The sequence below is a fragment of the Tenrec ecaudatus genome, chromosome 15, assembly GCF_050624435.1.
Source record: "Tenrec ecaudatus isolate mTenEca1 chromosome 15, mTenEca1.hap1, whole genome shotgun sequence".
Taxonomy (NCBI): Eukaryota; Metazoa; Chordata; class Mammalia; order Afrosoricida; family Tenrecidae; genus Tenrec; species Tenrec ecaudatus.
In genome coordinates, this window is record NC_134544.1 from 52,837,547 (window position 1) to 52,856,430 (window position 18,884).

At 48.2% G+C, this 18,884-nt stretch overlaps 1 protein-coding gene across 3 annotated transcripts in view; it reads right to left on the reverse strand.

Moving 5' to 3' along the window:
• Nucleotides 1-966: 966 nt before the first annotated feature.
• Nucleotides 967-18,884, reverse strand: part of TTC39C (tetratricopeptide repeat domain 39C) — a 115,816-nt gene continuing 97,898 nt past the window's right edge. For all 3 annotated transcript variants that reach the window (XM_075532575.1, XM_075532576.1, XM_075532574.1), the window contains exons 8-14: nucleotides 16,806-16,913; nucleotides 14,656-14,765; nucleotides 12,871-12,994; nucleotides 7,133-7,230; nucleotides 3,413-3,517; nucleotides 2,008-2,046; nucleotides 967-1,482 (exon numbers count right to left, since the gene is read on the reverse strand). In XM_075532575.1, the coding sequence (XP_075388690.1) occupies nucleotides 1,393-1,482; nucleotides 2,008-2,046; nucleotides 3,413-3,517; nucleotides 7,133-7,230; nucleotides 12,871-12,994; nucleotides 14,656-14,765; nucleotides 16,806-16,913 (674 nt within the window). In that variant the 3' untranslated portion in view covers nucleotides 967-1,392. The remainder of the gene's footprint in view (nucleotides 1,483-2,007; nucleotides 2,047-3,412; nucleotides 3,518-7,132; nucleotides 7,231-12,870; nucleotides 12,995-14,655; nucleotides 14,766-16,805; nucleotides 16,914-18,884) is intronic.

The window sequence follows — 18,884 nt, forward strand, 5'->3', positions numbered from 1 at the left end:
GAAGTCGGCCAGCACCCTGCATGCTTTTCCCAGGTTCTGCTTCAAGAAAACGAAAGGAAGAAAGACGCGCTGACATCTTAACCTCACAGGAAGCCGCGTTTGAGCCAAACAGATGGGTATGGAAATGACAGTCTAAGACGGTACCCTTTAGGGCAAAAGAAAAAAAAATCACACCTTTGGAGCCAACTTAGTCACATAATTATGGCAAAAATCCTTCCAAAGTGACTGAGGTATTTAGAGCCTTCAAAATCACAGGTGTGCACGGAGATCAGTGAAATGACAACAAAAGAGCATTAAGGGCCTAGAAAAATAATCCAATTCCTTTTATAATCTGTAATAACCTGAGATAAGGGGGAAGTAATTAAATCTTGGCAACATATAGCTCAGCAAATCATTCACCAGCAAATACATTGAGGCAAAAATATATATATATATATCTATTCATTCAAGAATAACCTTTTCATGTAACTGGGTAAAAGATTTCTAAAAGTTAGTCATTCAATATCACAAATAAATGGAAAGTCCTAAAATGTAGGTATTTAATAGCTAGTCTGTAAGCTAGGCTTTTTAATGGATTAGCAAAAGAGAGTTACAGTTTTGGTTGTAAAAGTATTTTCTATTTCCTTTCATTTGGCTGGCTTTCAATGGAAGAATAAATGCGTCCTCCATTTGGAAACATTTTGTAGACAATCTGGAGATGTCTTTGATGGTTCAACTGCAGCTGAAAAGCATTTGATTTTGGATGAGGAAAACGTGGGACTTGGCGTTACTGACAGGGATCTTTTTCACAAGGAAAGAGCATCCCGCAGGCGGTCAGGAAATCCTCAGCCTATCCGTGACACCCACCGCGGACAATGGGATCCGTCATTGGGAGGTCAACTGGCTTTTTCTGCCTGAGTTTCATTAATGGGGCCCAAGACTGTCAGGGCTACCTCCTTCCCAGGAATATTGTGAGGGTAAAAGGAAGACACTAGAGAGCACGTTTATTTTTTTTCAAAACACAATACAAAGACTATGTTTTGATACTGTTAGCCATCGATCAGGGACCTTTCCACATTACCCAGTCTGATGTGTGCTTCCGGTTGCAGGTTTCTACAAGATTACAGGTTCGATACTTAGTTTGGCTTTATTTTAAAAATAATCAATCACAAAAGTAAAATATGTGAACAAGGTCACTTCACCCTCTCCCCAGGTGTTTCTCGTTGTCTTCTGTTAGGATTATTGATGGGTAGCTATGTGTTCCAAAGAGGAGGTTTGCTTATTGTAAACGGGTCGGCCTAAATGGTAAACGTGCCTGTGGCACGGGTGGTCTTCACACGAGCTTTGTCCTCCGCGTTCATTCTAAAGGTGCGGAACCTGGGTGGGAGGCACGGAGCAGGGGCTCCGGGCTGCTCACTGAGGAACCAGTTCCCTGAGAGACGCCAGGGCCGCGTGGATGCGCACATGCAGTCTGTTCTCAAAGTCGTAGCCCGAGAAGTCCTCCTGCAAGGTCAAAGACAAACACTGAGGGCCAACGCGACAAGACAAAGCCCACGGGGTTTGCTGCTTCCCAAAGCAAAAGCCCTGCCTTCTTAGTAAAGGCTTCACAACAACTTGGTTTCTTCACTCCCCAAATCTCAAACTGTGTGTTCTTTTTGGAAATGTCAGCCGACTATCCCTATTGCTCACGGAGGGAAAACGTCCTCGGCCCATTCTGGAAGTGGTCCTTTTGGGGCATGCTCACTGTAAGTTACTATCAGGAATTCTTGTTTGGAGAACTTAGTTTCTTTTCCCCAGCAAGGAAGAGCAGGGTGTTTATAAAACCGGAGGAACTACAGAATAGGAATGTCTTATGACCTCTGTAATCTTGCTTCAAAATCAAGTTCTGGCTGAATCAATTAATGAACACGTCTCCTCCCAAGAAATATTACCCAGTAGAATATTCATTCTGCATTCTTGAATTCAAGCTCAGGGGTACCCGAAAAAGGGTCGGACAGGTCAAGGACAATGGTAAATTCAGTATTTTACCTTTGCTTGAAGAAGTAGGGTTCTGCCTCGTGCGACAGTCTATGGATGCAAAATATACACATGTTACCTCTTCATGTATGCACACACACACGCAGGAAAAACCATCACAGAACGCTATGTTAACTCAACTTCATTCATATCTTTAGCAAGAGTGTATGTTATGTTGTATAGATGTACATATACATACTCGGTATATATATTTACATACACGCATTCACACACACACACAGTCATACATTCATTCTATGACTATCTTGAAAGTAAAAATGTCATCGGTACCCAGTAATTTCTACCCACATTCACAAAACTGTCTTCTGTTTTGATAAAATAAAACTTTCAAAGGCTTTTTAATGAAAAACTCTCAAAAACTTTCAAACGAAAAGCCCATCTTTGGGCTAAATGCTTAATAATTAGACTGCCGTCATATTTCTGTTAATTTAGCCTAATTTTTACAGAGTTGATGTCTCTGAATGCTTAGTTAATTTAATGGGAAGAAGAGAGGGTTATATAAAGCCGGCACCATGTAACCCAAGTTTCTAATAGAAGGCGGCAAATTCAGGTACTATTGGCATCCGACTTTATAACCTGCTGTAACAAGCAAATCAGGAACTAAAATCTACCCCATTGCACAGCTAAGTACAAATAAAAACAGGAACAATCACATTTATACAATAATCCAAAAATTTAGCAATCCTACCTTTATTTTCATATACCTTTTTTCATATTATCCTTCTTTATCTCACTACCAAAAAGATTAAACAAACCAGAGCCCAGGCCATCCAGTGGATTCCAAATCACGGTTCCAGCAAAGCGTGGAACCGCCCACAGGGTTTCCAAGGCTGTAAACTCCGGAGAAGCAGACGCGACATCTGCCTTCCGTCTGAGCGGCTGGGGGCTTCAAACCGCTGACCTCTTGATTAACAACGGAGTGCTACACTACTTGGGCTCTTTTATCTCACTATTAACATATATTTAATTGGCCCTGGAAAATCCATATTACAGTTTAGGAAAGAACTACATGGTTAAGTAACTTAATCAGTACCAGGCATGAAACAGCCGGACTAGGACCATAATCTAATTCTGTGCTCTTCTGAAAAAGTCACACCACATCAGCTCATTCTGAAAAAGGCAGAATCATCATCTAAAAAGTGACTTGATAATCCTAATTCCAGAGGCAAGATCATCTCCTCTGACAAGTGAGGAGGCTTGGTAACAAAGAACAAAATGCAGTACCTTCAAAAGCTGATGGAAAAAAATGCAATCAAGAGACAGCGGAATTTCTCTGTGAATTGTTTGAAGGCCCCTCCTATGTTCAGCCAAGTTATTCTGCATAAGGAATGTTTTGTTACACTCCTTTGTATATTTCTAGTTGGGGAGATTATTTGAAAATGAGCTAAGAACTCACCTCTGGTTTGTCTAATAGAAGACAGCCAAGTTCATAGCAGGCGTAGGGCTGAACATATGAGTTATTCTGACGACATAACTCATCTTTAGCAGCATGCTGAAAGAACTGGATGAAAATCACACACGTGTTAATGGTCTGAATACATTTCCTTATTTAGCTTCAGGCACATCCCAATCTTCAATTGGTGGGAAAATAATCAAGACTCATTTTTTTTCTATATTCAATATGAGGTGTTTTTTTCTCATCTACATTTCTTTCCATCAAGTCCAGTCCAAAGTTCTAGAATTCTCATCTCTCCAGTCTCCTTTCTAGACACAGCTCGTGATCTTCCCCCAGATATATGTTACCCTCTAGCCAGCCCACGTGAGGCTTTTATTTTTATTTTTTCAGGAAACGCACCAGCCTCTATTGACTTTACTTTACCACTACAAAATTCTGTATCTCAAAGTCTGAACACCCCAATTTTTATACGTAAAGCACAGAACAAACACATCAAGAACCATCTCGTGACACATTACGTATCTTGCTGATACTTAAAACACAAGATTTAAAAGAAGTCATTTGGAGCTGTGTAAGAACAACTTTCTCTTACTCCATGTGGCAATGGTAATTAATTATTATAATACAAGTGCATCAATGCTCTAGGAGTCAAACGTCAAAAGTCTCCCACTACTAGGCTGTCCAGTTGAAGATGAGCAGAGAACAGTTACTTTACCAAAGGAGAAATTCCGGTGGCCAACAAACACTAAGAAATGCATGTGGTCATTAGCCATTAAAGATGCAAATTGGAGCAATAATGGATTATCACCTCTCCCCAGCACTAATAACAAGGCTCAAAAAAAAATAGAAAAAAAAATGCTGGTGAGGGCCAGAGTCTAGAGCCCCCAGACACTGCAGGTAGGATTATAAAAGGGGATGGCCAGTGTGGACACGGTGATGATACTTCACTCCAAAGTTAGGAAACGGACATACGACATGACCCGGACAGCCCTCTCCTTGGAGCTATCTTAGAGAGCAAGTAACCGTGATGCCACTCGATCCTGGCACCCTCGTGTTCACGGCAGCACGGTCCACAGCAACAGAAAAGACAGGAACCAGGCACGTGCCCCTGAGGGCAGGAACACCCCCCCAGACGGAGGTGACATGGTGTCAAGGAGGATAATGGATATGGGAAACACTGCATCACAGGGATGGTCCTGCGGGCATGACGCTGAGTGGATGCAGCTCATCGGCAGGGACAGATAACGACAGGCGCCCGCTGTTCAGAGACCTCAAGGAAGGGGTTCACACTAAAGAGATAGTCTCCGAAGGTGACCAGGAATGTGAGGAAGAGGAGGGAGGGAACATCGCAGCCGTGCGTTAACATGGGTGAGCGATGCAGTCGGGAACAGAGAGGGAAAGGACACTGAGCAGAGTGCCAGCACGAAGGACAACAGAGCCCAGCTCTGTGAGAGGCACAGCCCGGGCGATCACGCTGACCTACCAGACAATGTGTGGACAGAGATGCAGGCTGACGAGTGTGGGAGGGAGAGCAGAGGGGCACACACCCACGAGGAGATAAATGTACAGGTCTGGCAGAGGGCACGTCCCCTTGTGTGTTTATCTTGGCTGAAAAGACATCTGTGAAGATGGGGAAGCACAGTGGGGGCCATGGTACGAAAAACGTCTCAGACCGAACCAAACACCTGGGGGAATGAGTAGCTCAGCCTGGGCGTCCCGGGCTATAACTTGGAGGGGCACTCAAGGCAGCTGGCATAACAAAGGCAGTGCGCAACATCCTACTTTACTGAGTAGCAATTGGGACTTAAAAGAGCATGAGTGACCATCTCACGTGTCTCTCAGCTGGAGAAGGTAAGAGGAAAGGAAACTGAGGATGCATGGGAATGACTGGTCCAATGGACCCAAATGGAACACACAGACATCAGTCTCCAAGCCGCTGAGTCCAGGAGAGCTAGATGGTGCCTGACTTCCACGATCCACTGCTCTTAAAGGGATAGCCTGAGAAGGCCTTGGAAACAATGGGAGAAACGAGTGGGCAAAGATCCAAAACCGTTACGAAAGAAACAAAACAGGATTACTAGTCTCAGAGATGGCTGAAGCCCCTGAGATGAAGGCCCCTCAGCACTCGTGAAGTCTGTAAATGAACTCACCTGGGGCTCCATGGTCAGCCAAACAGGAAGGGGAGCCACGCACCAGCAAAGCACACACACCTTAGAAGAATCCGCCATTTGAGATCAAAAGGGCAGCATGGACTCAAGGCCGAAGTTCAGAAGGGTTAGGAGTGGAGGAAGGAAAACGGGAGACACAGGAAGTGGCTGAGTGACATTTTACTATGGGATCTGCCATCAACACGATGGAACAAAATGTCTGTGAATTGTTGAATGAAAACCTGATGTGCTCTGTCAACCTTCACCCGGTTCACAATAAAAAGCTCAACACATATATACTGGAATATAATTATTTAAAAGCAATCCAGGAGGACAAATTAAAAACACAGAAAGCTTCCTTCAACCATCCTCGAGAATAACAAATGATTCTTACTCATGTCGCATAATATCATAAGCCAAGATGATACCAACTTGTTTGCTGAAAGTGAGAGGACCGAGGTATTACCCGCTAGAGATCAAAGACAATGACCTTGAGGATGGTGGAAGGATACTGGCACACAAAGAAAACAGAAGTCCTCACACTGGACCAATGAGCAACCTCATGAGAAACAGCGCGTTGAGCTGCCAACATTTTCCCTTTCCTTGAATCCCCAAATCAATGCCCATCGAGACAGCAGTAAAAAAAAAACCAAGTAAAAGATCGCATTGGGTCAATCTGCGGCAAAAGACTTCTCTGACGTGTTAAACACAAAGCTGTCACTCTGAAAACCAAGGTGTGCCTGACCCCAGCCACGGTATTTTCGATCCCTTCATATGCACGTGGAGACCGGACAGTGTCTACATAAGCAAGGCTGGAGATGAACTGGCGCCTTTGAAAATGTTGGCGAAGGATACCGCACACAGCGCGGACTGCCAGAAGGCGCCCATCCGTCTTGGAAAGAGGACAGTCTCTGCAGAAGCGAGGCTGGCGAGACGTGATCTCGGGAGGGACCAGCCCTGGAGGAGGACATCACGGTTGGTAAAGCAGAGGGCCAGTGAGACAGGAGGGCCGTCAATGAGATCGATGGACACAGTGGCTGCAGCAATGAGTCAAACGCACCAACTCCTGTGACGATGAAGCAGGCCTGCCCGGGGCTTTGTACCAGTGAACGTGGGGTCAGAACCTCCAAAAGGGCTCCTAACAGCAACACAACCCAGCCGGCCCCTCCAGGCCTCCCTCCGTAATCTGCAGAAGGAGAGCGAGAGGGAAAGCAGCCGTGCATGGAGACGCCTGCTCGTTTCTTTGTCTTCTTTACCTATGAGGCTTGGTGAATCCTTTCAAGTCACCTGCCTTCTCATCTCTCCCTAACGCCAAACGAGACCGTCCTTGTCTTTGATAACCACCTAGTGCCGGCAAAGCACCCCCTCTCCCAAAGTTGCATGGGAAACTGATGTGCGCCATCGTCGGCTCCCAGCGTCTGAGAAATGACAGTCACCAAGCAGAGTGGCCAGCGTTCGCCTCGCCGTGGGAGCTTCTGCTTTGTTTAGTGCCTTACCGTCTTTTGTTTCTTACGAGAGCAAACGGAGGTGTCCGTGGGTTATTCTGAGAAGCGCAACAATAGCAGCCGCTTACCTGAACAGCATCCTGGGAGTTTCCTAGACATTTGTGTATGGCACCAAGAAGCAAATACTTTAATCCGACCACATGCGAGTCGTCCACTGCATGGCAGGCTGAAAGAGACGAGCAGCAAGGACAGCAGGAAGGCATTACGTTCACTTGACGTCCTAGGTAACATTCAGGAAGCCTTTTCTTCGTGCCTCTGCCCCTGGAACTCCGGGGGTAGCCCTTTCTCAATCATTGGTGGGCATCAAGGAAAGGGGCACGAGTCAAACTTAACAGAGCCAAGGAGACTCAAGATTCCATCACAGGGATTTCACCAAACACGCAGCTGACACCTGTCATGAGCTCAGGGAGGGATCAGACCTAAACCCGCCATATTAAGCAGCTTGTATATTCTGGGCCCAGACTCTGTGAGCAGATGTCATAGACCAGGCGTCCTCAAACTACGGCCCGCGGGCCACATGCGGCCCACCGAAGACATTTATCTGGTTCTTTTTTATTTTACTTGATTATATATATTTTTAAATCATTTTATTGGGGGCTCATACAATTCTTATCACAATCCATACATCCCTCCATTGTGTCAAGAACATATGTACATTTGTTGCCATCATCACTCTCAAAACATTTGCCTTCTACTTGAGCCCTTAATATCTGCTGCTCATTTTCCCCCTCCCTCCCACTCCCCCCACCCCATGAACCCTTCATCATTCATATATTATTATTTTGTCATATATTACACTGTCTAACGTCTCCCCCTGCCCTCTTCTCTGCTGCCCCTCCCCAGGGAGGAGGCTATATGTAGATTCCTGTAATCAGTTCCCGCTTTCTACCCCACATTCTCTTTACCCTCTAGGCATCGCCACTCTCACCACTGGTCCTGAAGGGGTCATCTGTCCTGGATTCCCTGTGTTTCCAGTTGCTATCTGTATCTATGTACATCTTCTGGTCTAGCCAGATTTGCAAGACAGTATTGGGATCATGATAGTGGGGCGTATACAGTTGTTTTTTACTTCAAAATAAGATATGTGCAGTATGCATAGGAATTTGTTCACCGGTTTTTTTTTTAAACTATAGTCCAACCCTCCAATGGGTCTGAGGGACAGTGAACTAGTCCCCTGTTAAAAAGTTTGAGGACCCCTGCATGACTTTCTCCCAGGAGATGAAAAAGATGGAAAGTGAAAACATGGTGGAGGTCATAGAGCAAGGAAGCCGGTGACATAATTATTTCCACAAGCCCATAGGAACTTGAGATTCGACGTGACTACACATGTGTGTGTGCACATGTGTATGCATCTGTACATGTGACACATGTATGAAGGAGCTTCAGAAAGTGTACAGAAACGACCTTCAGAGTGGGAGAACTACGTGGTGCACCACCACCAGCAACCGCTCTGAAAGGCTCCCGTTAGGGGTCCCGGGAGCGTGTGGGAGGACAATGTGGACCAAAACTCACAATCAGAGACGAGACCGGGGGCTCCCTGGTTGGGAGGAACCCCCAAGATAATGGCTCTTAGTCACTCTTCAGGTCTGAAACTAAACTCTCCCGGGTTAGAATAATCAGTATTTAAGAACAGGAGGGCAGCACTGACCAAAAGACCATGCTCAGAGGGTTAGGAAAGAGGAAACACCGGGAGGAGGGCAGGAGTCATGGTGTAGAGGGGGACTTCAATGGAGGGGCCGAAGCAAGATGTGTGTGATTTGTTGAACATAAAACGGATGATTTGCTCTGTAAACTTCCACGGAATTCCCCATACAAAGTTAACCAACAAGAAATCAGAAAGAACATTTCTCCCGACTTTTTGAAGCCTCCTTGCATACTGGGTAAGGGGGGAAAAACGTTTATGGAAAAATCCCATTCTCTTTCCATTCCATTTCTCCACGAACTTTCATATACCGCTCAACCGTAAAGAACAAACATCACTGGCAGAACTGGGTTGGACAAGTGACGTCGAAGTTAAGTGTGAAGGAGAGTGGAGTCTGTTCTTCAGGAGCAGGGGCTCCGCCCCTCCCCAATCCCGGCATGCACAGTGCATTCATGCCTCGCTCACTGTTACTGACTGCCTCCTGTGTACCAGGTAGTTCTAGGTGTGCTTGGCATTTAATAGAGGCCAGCGCAGGCAATGTCCCTGCATCCCTGCTCCTAGGAAGTGTCTCTCACACTTTGTGGGACAGACAAATATTAAAAAATAAAGGGGAGAAAGAAGCAAGTGAATTTTGTTATTAAATGAGTGTCCCTTTGCTAGGACTTTTTTTAAAAGGTCTGTAAGTTGAGGGGTGGGGGTGGGGGTGCCAGAGATACAGTTCACTCTTCACTGAAACGCACCATGTGCACGTGGGAAAGAGCACTTCCTGGCCGGAATGTAAGTGCAAAGGCCCTGTGGCCAGCATGGGGCTGGTGTGTTCAAGATCAGTAAGGAGAGGTGAGGTGGAGCCCAGTGAGCGAGGTGGATGAGCAGTGAGAGGTACCAGAGCCTGCAGGGGTGCGGGGTACTGGGTACAGCAGGCCTGAGTGAGGTGAGAGACCACTATCTGAGAAGTGGACTGACAGGATATACCAAAACCCAAACTCATTGCCATCCAGTTGATGCCAACTCATAGTGACCTGACCCTACTGGGCAGAGTAGAACTGACCCTGTGGGTTGCCGAGATGTTAACAGTTTACAGGAGTAGAAAGCCCAATCTTTCTCCTGACGAGTGGCTTCAAACTGTTGACCTTGATGATTGCAGCCACATGCATAAACCATGGCTCCTGACAGGATATGACTTAGGTTTTAATATAACTTGCCTGCTGTGATGAGAATAGAGAGACCATCTTAACCATGCAGAGGTAGGATGCAGTGGAGAGGGGTCGGTGGGCAGGGCAGGCTATGCATGAAACCACAGGATCCAAGACTCAAGCTCCACTGACAAAGGGCATTCCAGCTGCGGACTCAGATAAGCTGATCCCATTTATGCTTAGCAGGTGGGCCTCATAGAAAGGTTCTAATAGCTACACAGGATCTACACGACCCATCCTAACCTTCCTCTGGGATCTATTTCTAGATAAAGATCTCACTGTTCCCTGCCTGCTTGTGTCAAATTGGATCATTCCGGCTTACCACCAGGGAGTAATGTAATTGAACGGGCAGCTCGGAGACTGGATTAACACCTAACAAAGATACGAAGAGATTATCTATCCTCGGGGTTGCTAGTGTGTACTGTGAGTCCTAGGAAGGAGTTGAGACAATGTGAGTCAAATCCACAAATCCTCGTTCTCATCTGTGCCCGTCAATCACTGTCTGTCTGATACAGGGGGGTTGAAAGCTCGTTGGGGGAGCGAGGGATGGGGTGGGGGATGAAAAAAAAGAGTATTTCTTCCACAAGCTTTCTGAAGGCCCTTCATATGGTATTTCGATCTTAATCACTAAACACGTGAGCCTTGCACGAGTGGCTTGTGACCCTGTTTAAACTCCCCTGTCGTGGCTGAGTTGGACAGCCGGTGAGGTGGTAGCGTTCTACGCTTGTTTCAACAAACAGGCATGGGTTTCTAAATTGCGCAGATCTCCCATAGCTTTGGCCTCCAAGAAAACTGTTATTTCCTCTCAAGTGGCCCCTTGGGCAGGCAGAGTGACACTGGACCCAGCGACAGCCCACTGCTCTGCCAGGCCCATGGCTGCTGGCTTACTTGGGTTCCCAGGACAGCCTCCCCCACAGGTCTGTAACCTCTGAAGGCGGACCTTTTTGTTTCTCTTTCTCGTTTAGAACAAGGCAAAAGGCAGCCTCCTACAGGGAAGCTGATGAGCCAGATGGGTGATTTTGTGGATAACGTCTTATTTTTAAATGATTGTTTTTATTGTGAATTAGGCGGAAGAATGCCATAATTCGCCCCAAACAAGTATGACCATAAGCGAGATCTGACGAATATTCCCCCAGGTGTGTGTCAACTACACAGGGACAAGGCCAAGACATCCTGCCTCGCTCGCAAAGGGCAACAGAGATCTGGTTAAGAATGTATTTCTAAAAACACGTATTTTCTACATGGCCTCTGGGTTCTGCATGTCTGCCCTCTGCTGTTGACGCAGCAGTCTCTCCAGGAGCTCACGCTGCGGCGTTTAACTACTCCCCCGCAGCACGTGCAGCTCTGGGCAGACGAGCTGATGGCCTGCTACCTGACGTCTGGTGCCCTGCCCGGCACCATGGTGACTTGCTCCTATGGGATCAGCGCAAATCTCCTTTCAAAGTCTCAGTTTTCTCACAAGGAAACGGGTCTGGCAATATCAACTGCCTTTCCTCCTTTCAGGCTGCGGAGCAGGTGTCCTGTGGGGGCTGCGGGTAAGGGGCGGGGCTGCTGGCTGCAAGCTCAGGGGTTCAAACCCACCAGCTGCTCCCGGGGAGAATGCCAAGGCTGCCCACTTCCTGAAGAGATGTCCAGCCTGGGAAACCCTGTCTGGCTCGCGGTGAATTGGAGGGGACCTGGTGGTGGTGGGCTTGGCTTTTGGGGGGTTGGGGCTGCAGAGGGACGAAAATGGCATCATTTTCCCGACTATCAGGTGCCATCGGAATGTGTCATGAAGCCTTTCAAATAAAACCGACTTTCTTTCTTTTCATTTCACTTTCATCCCGAGGACTGGGTGGAGAATGTGGACTCAAATGCCACTTCAGCACTGCTTGGTCCTGTCCGTGTCAGGCAGTGACTATCTGTCTGAGAGGAAGGGGCTTCTGAAAGCTCCAGGGGAAGAAAATGGAATGAAAAGATAATGATTTTTGCCCCCATGAGCTTTTGAAGCCCTCTCATATTGTGTTTCTATCTTAATTACTGTTAAATATCTGATATCAAAAAGCCCAATTAGATTTAAAGACTGGGTTGATTCTTCCCATGAACGTTTCCTACCACTATTAAAATATGATTTTTATCAAGGTTATATTACCCTAACCTACGGCCTTAGGTTATTTAAAATGCATGGATTTATAACACAAGCTTTTAAAAGACGTGTATGCTTCTGTTTATAGAAGCCTTCTTCACGATAACTGAACACCAGAAGCAAACGGAATATCCACTGGCCGGGCCTTTTTTGGAATACAAGCAGAGTGGCATGGCGCCAGCCATGTGCAAGAAGCATGAAGGACCCAACAGTTTTCACTCGGCTACTGACCTGAAGGTTGGCAGTGTGAACCCACCCAACAGCACCCCGGAGTCAAGGCCCGCTGATGTGCGTCTGAAAAGACTACAAGCCCCAAATCCTACAGAGCAGTTGTGCTCTGGGGTCTCAGCGAATGGCAATGGCTCGACAGCAGGGCGTTGGCGTCCTACTGTGAGACACGATGGCACAAGTCAAAGCACCAGACATCAGAGCAGGCTACAACATGACCAAGTCCTGCATCCAATCGGACACAGGAAACCAGGTACAATGATGTACGTCCAGTATGAACTCATCAGTACGAGGTGGTTCAAGGACAGGCAAAACTTTCTACAGAGATCAAGGTCAGAGGGGTGGTGGATTTGCCCTGAGGGTTGGCTGGGAAGGGGCCCAGGGACATTTTTGGGGTGGAGGAAATGTTCCGCATCATGGGAAAGCATGGATGCTTCTGGAAACCTTCAGGACCACAGAATTACCACTACCGGGTGCTGAGCACACATCATAAACACCTATGAAGGCAGGCTGTCTCTGGAACCTTCATTCTGATTGCCTAACCAACTGGGTTCTTGGGTCCCTGGACCACGTATCCAAGAATGCCGGGTCCCGCTGATTTAGTGTGTTTGCTTTTACCTTGACTCATCCTCTGCAGGTTGGGGAAGGAGCAGTTGGGGAGGGCTTTCCACAGGTACAACACTTCGATGGAGGCCAGCACACAGAGCACTTTGGTTGGCGTTTGTTTCCGAAATCTCTCTGCCTGCAAGTAGTGAGCAAGATGAGGGTCCATTTTTTTCTCCAAAAAATCCTAAAGAAAATCCACTCTTGAGCCATGTAAGGTCACACAGGTCACTTGTGAGTGACTGCCCACTCTTACCCACCACCCAGCTTTTCCTGTCACAGCGCATTGGCGGGCCTGTGGCTGTGATGCTGGAAGTCATGCTACCGGTACTTCAGATGCCAGCCAGGTTGCCCACGGTGGCCAGGAGTTTCCAGACTCGGGAAGACAAGGAAGAAAAGCCTGGCAGACTACTCAAAAAATTAGCCAACGAAAGCCTATGGATTATAGAAGATGGCCCGAGACTTGGACTACCTTAAATACACAAGTCATCAGGAGGAAAGAGCTGCTGGAAAAGGGAAGGTGGAAGGCCGGTGCCGGTGAGGAGAACCCACAGTGAGATGGGCCCATACACTCGCTACAGCAACGGACTGACATATGCCGAAGCCTGAGAAGACAGAGCAGGTCGGGCAGCACGTCATTCTGTCCCACATGGGGTCATTCCGCGCCAGCACCAGCACCAGCGCCATGGCAATGAACAACCAGCCCATCTCCTAGTAAACTCAAAAGTGGACGCTTCTCTAGAGACTCAGATTTTGTTCTCCCATTTTTGACACATTAGGATGGGTGCCTGTCATTCACAGCTCAACACGATCTACTCTCAAGATCAAGGGCGTCCTCTGGAAATGTCGAAATGAGACTAGATTCCCCTGAGTTTAAACCCGCGGACTCATAAAAGCTGGATGATGAATACTTCAGTCATCAGGTTCGTGGATCTCTATGTATGTACAACTGGGTGCCTCCGGTAGGCTGTGATTGGCGTTTCGGCTTTCCCAATTAGTCCCAAATACTCTCAGTTGCATTTCACAATACAATCTGAGAAGTATTAAACATTTGCACTCTTTAGTCAATAACAAACAGACTGGACTGGAATCAAGGGGAAATGAGAGTGAAGTAAGATGCCATGTCCCTCAAGATGATTTAGTAAAGTTTTACTCTTAAAGACTACAGAATAGATAGGGGGCGGGGGACTTATCCTTGCTGTTCTCTGCTGGTGGGATAGTTAATGCATTCCTTTTTAAATTATAGGTCAAAATGTGGTGTGTTTACCATCTGCCCTCTCATCTCAGCTCTGCTCCTTTGTAGTCTTCCAAAACTAAGGAAACTTCCCTGCCCAGATATGATTATCAGCTCTTCAGAATGAAGAGGCAGCAGCAGCAGTAGAAGAAACAGAAGGAGAAGCAGATGGAGTAGAAGCAGCAGGGGCTGAAGTTAGAGAGGCAGAAGGAGTGGAGAGAAAGAAAACAGAAGTAGAAGAAATGGCAGAAGCAGCAAAGAAATAGAAGAAAAAAACCCAGAAGAACTAGAAGAAAATGCAGACGAAGGAGAAGTACAAGTGGCAGAAGCAGAAAGAGGACCAGTAGCAGCAGTATCTATTTAGTTATTTGCAGCAAATATAGAATTTCCATTGTAGAGTAGAAGAATGACTAGGGGAGAAATTCTCTCGCCAGCAAATGAGCTGCGTTTTACATCGCAAGTAAGTCTCTGACCTTGAAGATCATTTCCCCAATCTATCCAAAGTAGCCCTGGTGACACCGATGGCCACCCAAAACAAGGTTCCAGAGCAATAGGCTGCATCCTACCTTTTTCACCGAGAACTGCTCAATCTGATTGTTTTTCCTTTTGAAGAGTTTCTGGACTTCTTTAAAGACGAACTGTGCCCCGTCCACGTCACCGCTGGCTCCCTGACACACTGCAAAAAAAAAAAAATCACAAGTGCATTTCTTAAGTGGCAAGGCTGGCACATTCTGTTGGCCCTCACACAGTCACTGACAAGGCTGGCGGTTTTGAAGACATCCAGCAGTGGCCAGGCTTCGGTGGAGCTCCCACACTGAGACAGACAAGAAAGGCTGGCATTCTGCTTCTGAGCGTTGGCCCGTGAAACTCTGGTGGGTCCCAGCAGAGTACTGCCCACGGTGGCGCCGGAGGATGAGCCCCCGGCACGAGGTTCGGAGGCTCTCCAAATGCAGTGGTCGCACACTGGACTCCATCGCACCAAGGTGTGTGAAGATGATACAGGGCCCCTTGTTCATCAGGAGTCAGAGCTGACCTGATAGCCATTCCAAAACCTAGGGTGGCCATAAAGGGGATTGCTCACCGATTGTTCGGGAATTTGTTAAAAGTGACAGGAATTATAGGACATCTAGGATGCAGAGTTGACCCCTGTCAGCCAATGCTATCTGATTTAAAATATATCAATCAAAAGGGCAGGGTGAGCGGGGAAGATGGCTCATCAAATCTAAACACGCAGAAGAATAAACAGGTATTGTTGTTTGACTTGTCTTGAATGATAGGGAATGTGGGTGTCTAAGAAGAGTTCATTTTTAGTAGATGGAGTTCCTCTCATGTCTGTAAAGGGTCAAGTAGAGCTTGTTTCAGTTCAATGCCATCAGGTAAATTCCCATTCCCACTCCTGGAGACCCTCTAGAACAAGGCAGAACCCCCTGTGGGCTTGACACTAACTCTTTATGGGAGAAGAGAGCATCATGGTTTCAAACTGCTGACTTTTCAGTCAGCAACCCAACACGCAACCACTACACCACCAGGACTCTGGATTAAAAAAAAAATAGCATAAAACGTACAGTCACTTGGATTTCTTCCACTGTGTGTCTATCTCTGTAATCTGAAATCTCCATAGCGTTACACATCTCAGGGTGCAGACTGCCCTGCTGTCCACCAGGTGGCAGCACATCGTTAATGAGCTCCGCATACATGAGGGGGGTAAAAAAAGCAACTAAATTCTAAAACTACTTCTCTCATTCAAGAAACAAACTCACTGCTATCCATACACTGAGATTCATAGGGACCCCATAGGGCAGAGTAGAGCTGCCCCTGTGGGTTTCTGAGGCAGTCAATCTTTGTGGGAACAAAAAACCTCTTTTCTCCTTGAGACAGCTGGTTGGTTTTGACCGGATGGCCTTGAGGTTAGCAGGCTGCGCAGACTCCAGGGCTCCTCTCGTGTTAGAAACCAAAACTAAACCAAACCAAACCGAACTCACTGCCATCAGGTCAAAGCTGACTCAGTGACCCACCTATGGGTTTCCGGGACTACGGGCGTAGAAAGCCCAGTCTTTCTCCCGAGGAGCTGCTGGTGGTTTCAAACAGCTGAGCAGCACGTAACTGCAACACCAGGGCTCGATGCTAAAATGCCTAGTGCATTCAGCAGTGCTGCCTAAAAAAGGCCACCTGATCTCCTTCCAGGATAAACCCCAGCTGCTGAAACCCTACAGTTCGCATGGAGTTGTCTGAGTCGGAATAGACTTGAAAGGTCAGCAGGTAACCCAAGGTGGAGGCAGACTCCTCCAAACCCATGCCCTTTTGTAACTGGGGAGCTAACGACCCCAACAGAAAGAGACATGACATGCTTCAAGCTTGTTTAAATAGAGAGAAGATTCATACACACATGTGACTTAAAGGAAGTGGCCAGGGCTGGGTTGACGCTGTTTAGGAGAGAAACACGGCAGAGTCTCACCATAAGAACTTCCTTGGGTGAGCGCACGGCCCCATTCGATGGGGCAGAGGGACAAAGGGACATGGTGTGCAGGATGGAGCTTCTGGGAGTTGAGCGGCGGGCCAGACCACTGTGTCCCGCTGCTGGCTACCCGAAGCCGAGAACTTTCAGATGCTGGGGAAATTCCCAGAACAGCTCCCATCTCACTGCCCTCACCTGAAGGCTGGTGAGCCCACCAAACAGAAACGCATCAGCTCGGCCCTGGGCCTTGGGCCCACTCACCTGCAGTTAAGTAGGCGTAGTAACACTGGGACCACCTGGACTCATTCTTCAGCCTCTCAAAGGCATCGAATGCATCCTGGAAGTTCAGCTCGATCATGCTGCACCAGCCTACGGGAGACAGACTCTCAGCACATCCCCACCAGCCCTGCCATTCAGGCCCGCGCTTCTTCTACAAAGCTCCGATGCTGTGAGTGGTCTGTGTGAACTACCTGAACTCTTAATGGTTGGGTTTCTTCCCCACCATAAGAAACAGGAACATTTTCCTTACTTACCTGAGCCATATGTCCAACGTGCCGTGTTGAATAGACACCCACTCATCACTCACTGCCAGTGAGTCCATCCTGATTTATAGCTACCCTGGTCAGACAGACTCCAACTACCTCTTGCAGTCCTGAGACTCAGTCGCCTATTTCTCCCAGGGCTCGCCTGATAGGTTTGAACCGCTGACCTCAAGGTTAACCACCCAAACTGAACCCACTGTGTCACCAGGGCGCCTCTAAATAAGATGGGCACTTATTTCAGCACTGATTTAAGCAGTATAGCAGAGTGATTTAAAATGCCCCACAGCCCCTTCAGACAATTAGGAGCAACCTCAGACCATGCTGTGCCTCTCCAGGTGGCACCAGGGGTCGGCAGCAGTTCAAACCCACTCGCTGCCCGTGGGGGAAAGAAGAGGCAGACTGCATCCGTAAGGACGCCCAGGCTCAGAACTCCAAGGGAGCAGGTCCGCTGTGTGGGAACATAGGGGTAGCTCCAGGCCAGGCTAGAGGAGCGGACGGGGGTTGGTTTGTTTGGTTAGGTCCAGGCACAGCGGAAGCCAGGCCGTTCGGTTCTAAACATAGTGACGCACTCTAAATGTCTCGTCAGTTTTTCTTATTTACACATGTTCATGAGACACAGAAAGTTAGCCAGTCAGAATCCATACCTGCCCACTCTGCCCTCTGTAAATAGGGAGTGGGCTTGGAAAGGGTCCCACTCCCCGGGCATGCTGGCGCCCTCTGCTGGAGGGGAGCAGCTGTCATCCCAACCCAGAGCCATCTTCACAGAAGCGACAGCCCCACCTTTCTGCCCCGGGGCAGCTGTGGGTTCAAAGGGCTGGCCTTGCTGTTCCCAGACCTGTGCTTCAGCTTAAGGTCGGGCAGTGCCCCCAAAGCTCCTGTTGACAGCAGCTGGGCTGTCATTGGGCTGGTTCTGAGTCAGAGTGGCCCCTGTCCATTGCCAGCCGGAGCCCAGGTCCTGCGCCGTCCTCCCAACTGTCGCCGTGAGTCCTTTAGTAGCCACCACGTCAGAGTGGGGGCAGAGGGGTCCCCATCTGCAAGGTCAGCAGCTCTAAAGCACCACCCTGTCCTAAAGGGTTGCTAGGGGATGGCAGTGACTCGGTGGCAGTGAGAGAGAGAGAGAGAGTGTGTGAATGTGTCTCGCTGGGGGGTCTTCCCCCTTTTCACTAACCAACCCTCACTTTACCAAGCTCCCTAACCCTGTTCTTCTCCAGGGACTGGTACCTCCTGATCACATGTCCCAAGTGTGCGATATGAGTCTCAGCATCCTCGCTCCTAAGGAGCGCTCTGCCCATGCTTCATCCCGGACGGCAGCAGCTACCGTCAGCCAGGGCCCATTGTGTGCCAGGCCCCGGGCTGGCACCTTACACGATCTCTCTCCAGCCCTAGCGACAGGAGTCCCGGTGCCACCATGCCGAAACAAACAGCGGCTCACGTGGTGACTGACAGTTGGCATGTCACACCCAGCAGCTGCTCTGAGAAGGATGCGAGCCTAGAGACCCGATGGGCCAGCTCTCCTGAGTCAAAGGAGCACCCGCAGTGGTGGGCGAGGCTTACTACCACCGTGCAGAGGGGCTGCCCGTGTTGCTGTTCCCAGTGAGGACGCGCGGGCTCCTGTGACTGCCTCAAGGCCACACAGCTAAGAGGAACGAAGGAGAGAAGGTCAAAGTTCTTGCCTTCATAAATGATGGTCTCATGCAGAGGACAGGCTGATATCAGGAGTGTCGTTAGATACTTAAAGGATGGGCACTTAAACTGTGGGGTAGGGGGTGGGGTGGGGATCTACCATTCCAGAACCAGC